At 38.0% G+C, this 12,020-nt stretch overlaps 1 protein-coding gene across 2 annotated transcripts in view; it reads left to right on the top strand.

The window, feature by feature from the left end:
* The first annotated feature begins 1,340 nt into the window (after window positions 1-1,340).
* The window catches only part of LOC143035857 (agrin-like), a 986,526-nt gene continuing 975,846 nt past the window's right edge, over window positions 1,341-12,020 (top strand). For both annotated transcript variants that reach the window (XM_076202950.1, XM_076202949.1), the window contains exon 1: window positions 1,341-1,557. In XM_076202950.1, coding sequence (XP_076059065.1) covers window positions 1,419-1,557 — 139 coding nt within the window. In that variant the 5' untranslated portion in view covers window positions 1,341-1,418. The remainder of the gene's footprint in view (window positions 1,558-12,020) is intronic.

Genomic DNA, 12,020 nt, shown 5'->3' with positions numbered 1-12,020 from the left:
ATATATATATATATGTATATATATATATATATATATATATATATATATATATAGACACGTGTGTGTGTGTATGTGTGTGTGTGTGTGTGTGTGTGTGTGTGTGTGTGTGTGTGTGTGTGTGTGTGTGTGTGTGTGTGTGTGTGTATGTGTGTGTATAGATATCTTTTAAAAACATATATTCATACATATGTATATATATATATATATATATATACTGTATATAGATATATAAATATATATATATATATACTGTATATAGATATATAAATATATATATATATATATATATATACATATATATATATATATATATACATATATATATTGGTGTAGCCAGGTAGTATATTCTCTTGTAAACATACGGGGTTGAAGGCTAAAGAGGATTCACTGTTGATTATTTTATTGCGTATAGCTTCGATACAACGCACAATCTTTTTATCTTCAGATTTGACGTATCTTAGTAGTTGTCTTATTGTGACCACAATAGGATAACTACTAAGATACGTCAAATCTGAAGATGAAAAGATTGTGCGTTGTATCGAAGCTACACGCAATAAAATAATCAACAGTGAATCCTCTTTAGCCTTCAACCTCGTATGTTTACAAGAGAATACATATATATATATATATATATATATATATATATATATATATATATATAAATACAATATATATATATATACATATATATAAATATATATATATGTATATATATATACATACATGTACATATATATACATATCTATATATATATATATATATATATATATATATATATATATATATATATATATATATATATATATGTATATGTGCGTGTGTGTGTGTGTGTGTTCATATATATACATTTATATGTATATATATATATATATGTATATATATATATATATATATATATATACGTGTGTGTGTGTGTGTGTGTGTGTTCATATATATACATTTATATGTATATATATATATATATATATATATATATATATATATATATGTGTGTGTGTGTGTGTGTGTGTGTGTACGTGTGTGTGTGTGTGTGTGTGTGTGTGTGTGTTCATATATATTCATTTATATATATATATATATTGTATATACATATATGTATATATATATATATATATATATATATATATTTATTCATTTATTTATTGTGTTATTCATATACATATATATATATATATATATATATACATATATATATATATATATATATATATATATATATATATCCACGCATATGTTTGTATTGGTATTAGCTACTGTTTATGATTTACTGGTTAGTTAAGAACTTTTAGTTACAAAGTTTCAATAACATTTTCTCTCTGTCTTTGTTGCAGAACCCCAAGATCCTTGTGTAGGAGTAGAATGCCGCCCTGGAGCCGTATGTCAGATATCCCCTGAGGGGCAGGCAGAATGCCAATGTATGCGCTTCTGTCCGGCCCACGCCAGAAACCACCCTGTCTGCGGTTCCGACGGCACGGACTACAAAAGCCAGTGCGAACTTAGCCGCGCGGCCTGCGTCCTGCAACGCAATGTTGAAGTTCGTTTCATGGGCATGTGTGGTGAGTAGAAGGAATTCTTATTTTGTTTTTTAGAAACCTTGAAAGGCGTACAGTAAAAGAAATTTGAGTTTGTATGAAGTTTATGTGCTCATAGTGCTATACACCAGTCTTCTTTATTATCTGACCGTAGATTTCAAGTTCATCATGTGGGTTCATTCTCTCAAAAATATTGAACGTGAAATAAAATCACGCCAAGACATTTGCTTACGCCTTTTTAAAATTAATATATATATATATATATATATATATATATGTATATATATATATATATATATATATATATATATATATATATATATAGATTATTCCGCTTGCAATTTTTTTTTTTTTTTTTTTTTTTTTTTTTTTTTTTTTCATTCTGATGTCCACCAAGGAACTCTATGCTTGTGAAATGCCGAGGTTTTTGGTATGTGTTTATGTGCTGAAATCAAAATGGATAATGTTAAATTGATTACTTGGTCATCCATATGGTCCCCTGTGGTGGTGACGTTAGTAATATGGCCATACATTTCCCAGTTGGCTTTCTTCATGATGAATTTGGGACAGGGAGGAGGTGGGTCTCCATAGGCTGGAGCAGCCGTAACGTGGCCATCCCCTATTTTTAGGATGACTGGGAAATATCGCTAAGGATGGTGACGCCATGCGTAGTCCATGTTATGTCGTTAGACAGCGCAGTAGATGATATGGATAAACCAGTGCATAAAAAGTGTCCCTAGCATTGTCTACACGAGTGGGATCGTCAGTGTTAAGGAGGACCAGGTTGTTGATCTTCAGAACTGCCTCCATCTGCTCCCCTCGAATACATATTCTATCACTCCCCCACATGTGACGGTGGGAGTTAAAGTCTCCGCCTATGAGTTTATGGTGGGCCAGCTGTCTTATAAGGTCATTTACCTTCTGTAGCGGAAATGGGTGGTCGGAAGGTAAGTATATGGAGCAGATGGAAGCAAGATTATGCTGTACTTTTAGTTTTGACAACGACTGCCTCCAAGGTTGTGGATAGTGGCAGATCCACTTGAGGAAGGCAGTCACTGACATCAACTGCGACCCCCGCTCCAAGCACAAACTTGTCCTTCCAATAGATGTTTTTTTTTTTTTTTAGTTCTAATTGAACACTGAAATTCAGGAATGTTTCCTGTAGACCTATATTTGAGGGGTTGATTATAGAGTTGAAAATAGGTCATTTACTTTATTTCTAACACCTCGGCAATTCTACTGGATAATTTTATTTTTATTTTTTATTCATTATATATGTGTGTATATATATATATATATATATATATATATATATACTGTATATGTATATATATATATATATTATACATTTATTATATATATATATATATATATATAAATATATATATACATACATATATATATATATATATATATATATATGCTAATAAGAACACGGGTACGTGTGTTCACTTATGCAAAGTAGACCACTTGGAAAAATAAACTAACGAAGCAGAGCGCTTTCGTATATTACATCCAGTGCAACAAGTACATAGTGATAGGAATACATAGACATTATATACATAATACAAAGGAACCAGGACAGTTTTTTAAATAAGCATACCGACCAATTACCCCCTAGAGAGCGGAAGGTCATGGTCAATTATCTTACGATGGTCGGGCGACATTAGGTCACATTCGCCAAGGAGAGCGGAAGGTCATCGTCAATTATCTTACGATGGTCGACATCAGGTCACTGTGACGACTGTGACCTGATGTCGACCATCGTAAGATAATTGACGATGACCTTCCGCTCTCCTTGGCGAATGTGACCTAATGTCGCCCGACCATCGTAAGATAATTGACCATGACCTTCCGCTCTCTAGGGGGTAATTGGTCGGTATGCTTATTTAAAAAACTGTCCTGGTTCCTTTGTATTATGTATATAATGTCTATGTATTCCTATCACTATGTACTTGTTGCACTGAAGATGTAATATACGAAAGCGCTCTGCTTCGTTAGTTTCTTTTTCCAAGTGGTCTACTTTGCATATATATATATATATATATATATATATATATATATATATATATCTATATATATATATATATATATATATAATTTCTTCCTTTCTTGGCCTTAGTGGGAGAGGTATGCTTTGCCCCTAAAGCTCGGTCTGTGCTGGGTATTTGACTTAATAGTCGTTTGCAGGAGTCGGCGATCTCCATCAGAACATCCTCATCCACATTTAGGCACATGTAGTGGAAGCCCTGGGATATTAGGGTAAGGAAGGTGCGAGTGCGTGGTTTGTCTGGTAGGTGGGTAGAGAACTTTGTCCTCATTGGAGTGCTTGCTTAAAGTCTGCGTTTCAATGATTCTATATGTTTTCTTAACTGCAGAATTATAAGAAGTTGCTCCGGAGGAACTAATTTGGGTAACTTGTCTTTCCATCACACGCTTCCGTGCTTCGTGGAAAGAGATGCCACAAGTTGCTTTCTCATTACAAATTTCTTTCTCTATTTTGAAGGTGAGACAATCTCGGGAGGTGGATACATGCTTGTTGTTAGAGGGGCAGTTAACATATTGAAACACATTTGCAGAGCAAGCATCTGTAGGATGTTCCCCTGCACACTTACCGCACACGATCGTTTGGCTACGACAAAACTTAGCAAGGTGACCTTATCTAAAACACTTATTACAACGCAAAGGGTTGGGGACATATGGCTGTACTGAGATATTGATGTATCCAACTTTGATATGGTCAGGGAGGGTTGTAGAGTTGAAAATAAGGATAAGGGACGTGCTTACTCGCATGTTCTTTTCCCGGTCCAGCCACGTGATGAATTTGACATCTAGAATCCCTTCGTTTTTTATTTCTTCGATGATGTCGGACTCCGCCATGGTCCTCAAATCTCTGCATTGGATTACTCCCCTACAGGAGCTGAGTAACCTTGGGAGGGAGGCAACAACGTCGAAGATATGAAACTTTTTCGCCTTAGGCAAGTCGCTTGTAGCTTTCCTAGAGTTAGTGGTAACTTGGAGATCTCCGCTTCTAAGTACCCTAACCTGGTTGATATCCTCGGTATGCGAAGACAGACATTTCTTTAGCCCCTACAGCATCAGCGGCATACGTCGTATGCCACAAATGAAAAAAATCGCCAAAAATAGGTATTACGTTAAGAGTCAAGTCTGTGGTAATAACCAGGTAGCCCTATTCATTCGCTATAAAAGACATCCATTTTTTTTTTTCATTAACAAAACTGGTAATCTCAGCAGCAATTTTTCGGGGGTAACTCGGGGTAAAGAGTCGGCCTTTAGGACGTAATTTAGGCGACTCTGGTGTACAAAACGAAGTATGAGGAGGTTAAGTTGTACTTCGATAGTTAGGGAGGTGCTATTTAGTACGTATTCAGACATATAGAACTGGCAATTTCGCACTGCCAATTTTTGTAATAAATGCGTAATACAAAATGTGGCCGGGCAATTATGGTGCGAATGATGCTTACTAAAACATTTACAAAAACAATAAGAAACGCCACAATCACCTACCATGAAATTATAATAAAGATACCGAAAAATCAATTTACCACATACTCGTAAGAAAGTGATAAAAAATTGCCAAAGAAATCCACAAAAATTATTTATAAACACGTTTTTCTTAAGTGACAGACTATTATGGGTAACTTTACATTAATCTGAAACATCATAAATGTAAAGTTTCTTCACTATCTGAAATTCTAACGAAGTTTTCCAGAAAAATGCGACCTCGTTCAACCCTCGTCAGGAGCGAAATAAAGTCTACGGGTGTTCTACAGAACTTTCGTACTCATATCTCGACAAAATCGACCCAGTTTCTCCACTTCTATGCTAACATGAATCAAATTAGCAAGATTTCTTGGTTTTACATTCTTTTGGGTTGGTTTAAACAATAAAAAATCTATTTTGGTTACGACGCTGTACGGGTTAGAATAAAGGGATTGAGTTCAGCTAATCAGGTTTGGTCAGAGTGCCTAGCCTTATTCGGGTCGATATTGGGGTCGTCAGGGGAAGTGTTTTTCGTTTGCAAAGGTTAAGTTGAAGACTCCATTCTGCTCGTCGGGGAATGGGGCAACCGCCCTCGTGCACGAGAAATGTGCCTCGGAAGAACCTAAGAGGACAATACTGTAGTGGTCACACAGGTCTCTGGCGACTGGCGACAGCCGCGTGAAGTGACACCCTGTGTGCCCAGTGGGGACGGGATCTACACTACTCTAAACTACAACAAATTAATCATAAAGCCTGACGACCGAAGGGTCTTACGGGACAACAAGGACTCGTACGGATTCCGGAGAGCTAGGAAAAGACAGAGGTCAAGGAGAGAAAGCCCTGGGAAAGGGCTGTTTATTGCCACACATAAAGTCTAGAGAGGAGCCATAGGAAGTGTAAATGTCCATTTAGAGGGTTGAGATGGTTTGCGTGTGTCGAAATTCATGCTCATCAACGAACTATAAACAACATTAGTTTATCCATATTTGGAATACGCTGCTTTCGTATGGTCACCGAATCTCATTAAAAACATCAATAGATTGGAAAAAATAGTGGCAAGGCACATAATTGATTTAAAATGTCAAAAACTATTCTTATAAAAACCGGCGAAAACATATCAATTTCACCTAAAAAAAAAAAAAAAAGTAGATTCTCGAGTGACTTGATTTTATAGTGAATTGACAACATTAGAAATGATGAAGCTTTCACAAGGATAACGAATCAGACGGGAAATAATGGTCTCAAGCTTTCAGGGCGTAGATTTGGTTTGTAAGTTTGTGGAAATTACTTCGGCAACCATATAGTCAATGGATGGAATAGACATCCTGCAGAAAGAATGAAAGGTGGTAAGGTTCGAAGTTCTAAGACTCATTTAGATAAATACCAAAGCAATTTGCTGTGATGGCTGTCAATTGTATGTTTCATGTAGTTACTCTTTTCTTCGTATGTCTACCTATCCGACCTAGCTATAGACCATAAGGCCTCCTGTAGGTATGCTATTCCTTTGTAATCCTTTGTGAAATTTACTAAAACAGGAAATTAAACAGATGAGCTTTGCCTTTTCAGAAAGGAAGAGAAGGGAGACATTGATACATGATATCCATGTTGAAAAAGAGAAATACCAATTGAAAGAATGATCCGGACAAATGGAAATGGATTCAGGGTGTTAAAGTCTTAGCGGAATGGTTACGCAGGATTACATGACAACGTGACAATTACAGTGTATGACTGTGATGCACATCCAGACCATCAAATCTATAAATTCAATACTGTATAATTGCATTTTATCCCTACTGTCACACATGTATGATTTGAATTTTTATCTTATTAACATTAATGTTTATTTATATTAGCATACACATACACACATGCATACCTACCTACCTACCTACCTACCTACATACATACATACATACATACATACATACATACATACATACATACATACATACATACATACATACATACATACATACATGCATACATACATACATACATACATACATACATACATACATACATACATACATACAAACATACATGCATACATGCATACATACATGCATATATACATATATACATACATACATAGGCTACATACATACATACATACATATATACATACATACATACATACATACATACATACACTCATACATACACTCATACATACGTGTGTGTGTGTGTGTGTGTGTGTGTGTGTGTGTGTGTGTGTGTGTGTGTGTGTGTGTGTGTGTGTGTGTGTGTGTGTGTGTGTGTGTGTGTGTGTGTGTGTGTGTGTGTGTGTGTGTGTGTGTGTGTGTGTGTGTGTGTGCGTGTGTGAAAGAGAGAGAGAGTGTTTTGTGCTTGTGTGTGTTTTTGTGTTTGTGTATTTCTGTCCAAGTGTTTGTGTTTACGTTCATATGTGTGTCTATGCGTGTGTGTGAGTTCGTGTTAGTGTTTGTGTTTATGTTCTTTATGTATATATATAGGAAAAACTGAATGTCCTCACATATTTTTCTCATTTATTATCCTATAACAATTTTCGTTGTAGCTATCGATATGGTTCTTGCCTTTGTTATTGGGCTTCTAGTCTAGCCCAGGAGTTCATGCATTACTAGTACAACAGGACCTCTTCAATTTGTCTTCATGAACTCGTGATGCCTTCCTATTACAAATCAAAGTTTTGCTGTTAAACTCCTCCACCCCTTTCAATGACCTTAGCAAAGTAATAAAATTATCATTCTCTTCTAGCCCTCAGCGATATCTGTGTCAATGCTTTCAATTTCTTTACATTATGTATTATCTCTGAAATCTTGTTTATGCATATGTATGCCTCATGTTGGTGAGTATGGTGCAATCTAAATGGACCCATGAGTGGCAGTTGCTGCATTGGGAAGAGGTGTATGTAATGTGATGGATAAAGGTCTGGGTTTATCTCAATGAAATCACCCCGTGAAAGATGTGCGGAGGAAAGTATCTGTGTTGAAGTTGAAGTGTTGGCAAAGAGTGAGTGAACTTTTATGGCCTAATCCAGATACTGGGCACCAGGTTCTATGGGTGGAGATTCAATCTGTACGCAGGCTGGCTGTCCCCATTCTCTCCAGAGGCAAAGAGCATTTTGGAATTCTGTCTTTAATCCATCATTATGGTGTAATTTTCTTAGGGTATGCACCTTCGAAAACCTGTCACATATAAACCTACAGACACCCTCATTATCACCATATTGAATGCATGAAAGAAACATACCCCCAGAGGCTACAGGGAAAAAAGGAATTCAAAATATCCCAACTAGCATCGCCTCCCTAATGAAAAGCACATCCACAGTTCTATCCCCCACATTATTTAATCTATACATGCATGACTTACCCACACCAGACACCTCAGAAATACAAATCTCTTCCTACGCAGACGACATAACAATCACATGCACACATCGTAACACAGACAAAGCTGCAGAAATAATCCAGCCTTACCTTGACACACTCAACACATGGTTCATCACAAACAGACTCAAAATAGCTCCAACCAAATCTACAGCAACACTTCTCACCAACTGGACAAAAGAACACAAATACATACCTCATCTCTACATCAACAACACTCTAATACCACACACAAACACACCGAAAATTCTTGGTGTAACATACGATACATCCATGTCTTTCAAACAACACCTCACAAACATAAAAAACAAATGCACACCTAGACTTAACGCACTTAAGTCAATCACTGGAACAACATTTGGACAAAACAAAGAAACTAATATAACAATATACAAACAATGCATACGCTCAGTGATGAATTATGAGAGTCCTGCATGGGCTCCTAATCTCAGTGAGACACACCACAACACCCTTCAAATCATACAAAACAAAGCCCTAAAAACAATTACAGGCTGCACAAATACAACACCTACAGACCATTTACACCATGAAACAAAAGTCCTCAAAGTCAAGGACCACCTCGACATGAGAGGCACACAAACACCTGCTGCAGCCACCACAAACACATCACACCCGCTACACTACATAGCAGAACACCCACACACACCAAGAAACATTAAAACTACACCCAAAGACCTTTATTACGCACAGACACTCTCTTCTCTTCCTCCACAACCACCAAATACCAGCCTCCGGAAACATATTCATAATCATATCACTCACCGCTCCATTAACACACTGAAAGACAACACACTGCTGCATGCCAGACCCCCTGATATCCACCCTTCTGAATCCTCTCTCCCACGAAAGGACAGAGTCCACTTGGCCAGACTGCGATGCGGTCACCACCCAGCACTTCTAAGCTACCAGAAGAGGCTGGACGACCGTGTTGTGAACAGCTGCCCAGGATGTAACACTTCACCCCATACCATACAACACATAATGGAAGACTGCATTATACACAATCATGCACGCAAACAACACAACATACACTCTATAAAGGATTTGTGGGAAAACCCAGTTTCGGCTGTGGCCTTCCTTGGGGAGACGGGACTGCTCGGACAGACAGTCTAGGGAACGACAACAACAACAACAACAACAACAAGGCCGCTTCATTAATCGATGACCTTCCCTCTCCGTCCCCTCATGCAGAAAAAAAAAAGAGAAGACGGGGATAAATTCCTTCGGGGTGCGACGAAATATCATTCACACATACTCATTCACCACCACCATCACCCACTCACTCCCTTTCATGCATCACAGCATCATCCATACACAACCATTCTCTGCTCACCCCTATCTTCTGTCTTCTACCTTCCTTTCTCAACAGACATACCCCTCTTTTCCAACGCCCCTTTCACCCCATCCATCCATCTCATCCTTGGTCGCCCCCTCATGTTCACTCCTTTTACCTCTCCCTTCCACATCTCTTTTACTAATCTTTCTTGCTTCATTCTTTACATGTGTCCAAGCTATCCCAATTACCTTTCATCCACCCTATCTTCCAACTCCCTTTCCAACCCCCGCTCTCCTCCTCACCTCCTCATTTTCCACTCTATCCAGCATAGTAACCCCAACTATACAATCTCCATTTGGCATCCATTCCCAAATGTCAATTTCTCGTTACAGTTTTTAATCCACCAAGGTATTTACTTGCTTCTCTCAATCTACATTCTACCTCCACCTGCACTCCTCCCTTTCCCGCCACATTCGCACCTAAGTATATAAAGGTATCCACTTCCTCCAGTCTCTCTCTCTACACCTCCAATTTGCTGCCATCCCTTTACCTTGTAAATATAATCAGCTTACTTTTACTCATATTTACCTTCAACTTCCTTCTTTCGCACACTTTCTCAAACTCTGTCACAAACTTCCTTAATCCCTCCCCTGATCCTGCTAAAAACGCAGTGTCGTCAGCAAACAACAAATGGTTTATCTCCCATTTTTCTTCATTTTCTTGAACCATTTCCAATCCCCGACCCATTACCCTTGCGTTTACCTCTCGCACCACCCCATCCATGTATAAACTGAACAGCCAAGACGACATGATACATACCTGGTGAAGTCCTACCTTTACCTCAAACCACTTACTCTCTCCATTTCTTATTCTAACATAGGCTCTACTACTCTCGTAAAAACTTTACTGCTCTTAAAATCTTTCTTCTCATCCCATATATCTGCAATACCTTCCACAGTGCCTTCTTGTCTACCCTGTTACAAGTCTTTTCCAAATCCATAAAGGTCCAAAAAACATATTTACCTTTTCTTAAAGCTTTCTTATATATCTGCCTTACCACAAACATCTGATCCACGCAATCCCTGCCTGCCTTAAACCCACACTATTCCTCACTAATTACTCCAATTAATCGGCGACCCCACCCCCGCTCTCCGTCCTCTCACGCAGAAAAAGATAAGGCGAAAAGAAATCCCTTAGAGCTGCGTCAAAATATCATCCACAAATACTCTCCTCACTCCCCACCCCCTCCATTTTATGCATCACTGCATTATCAATAACAATCATTCACCTTTCACCCATATTCTCTCACTTTTCCCTTCCTCAACAGACGTTCCACTCTTTCCAAATGCCCCTTTTGTCCCATCCATCCATCTCATCCTTGGTCACACCCTCAGGTTCACTCCTTCCATCTCTGCCTTCCACAATACTCTTTCATCAACCCTATTTCCTAACTCCCTTTCCACTTCCGCTATCATTCTTACTTCCTTGTTTCTTACTCTATCCAGCCAAGTAATCCCTTCTCAGACACCTCTTCTCAAACACATTCAAACTCTTCCTCTCTTCCTCTTACATTATCCATGTTTCTGCCCCATACAATGCTGTGGGTACAATCACTCCATACTATCTCCTCTTATCATCTATTACCAAATGTGAATGTCTATTTCCCATTACACTTTTTAATCCATCAAGCCATTTACTTGCTTCTCTCAATCTACATTCTACCTCCACCTCCATTCCTTCCTTTTCCTGCCACATTACCTCCCATTTAAAATCATATACTTCACTCCAGTCTCTCTCCCTTAATACACACTTCCATTTTGCTGCTATAGTCTCCCTTTGTACATCTCATCACCTTTTACCCACATTTATCTTCAACTTTCTTCTTTTGTACAATTTCCCAAACTCCGTCACTAACTATGTGTCATTAGTAAACAACGTTGTCATTAGTAAGCAACAAGTGGCTTATCTTCCACTTTTTTCCATTTTCTTTACCGTACCTTCCATTTTTTAGACTCGCGGCTTAACACCCATCCAACCCAGGTGCCTTACCTGCTCTCATAATTTTAATAACTGCTTTCACCTTATCTTTCCTTATTTCTCCTCCATTTTCCTCATTCATCACTGTTATTTACTTAGCTCTTCCCACTGCAACTGCCTTTCCCTCCCTATTCTCCTTCACATTTAGCAACTCCCAAATATACTCTGCCAATCTTCCTCTTACTGCTGTTTCTTCTATTATCATCTCCCCATCTGCACATTTTACTTTTTCTTCTCTACTTGATTCGCCTCCCTTCCTCTCTTAGTTTCCTTCCAGATATCTT

The sequence above is a fragment of the Oratosquilla oratoria genome, chromosome 19 (genome assembly GCF_046742065.1).
Source record: "Oratosquilla oratoria isolate Oo_2021 chromosome 19, ASM4674206v1, whole genome shotgun sequence".
In the NCBI taxonomy this organism is placed as follows: Eukaryota; Metazoa; Arthropoda; class Malacostraca; order Stomatopoda; family Squillidae; genus Oratosquilla; species Oratosquilla oratoria.
The sequence above is the reverse complement of the archived record's forward strand: the minus strand, read 5'-3'. Positions and strand labels throughout refer to the sequence as shown.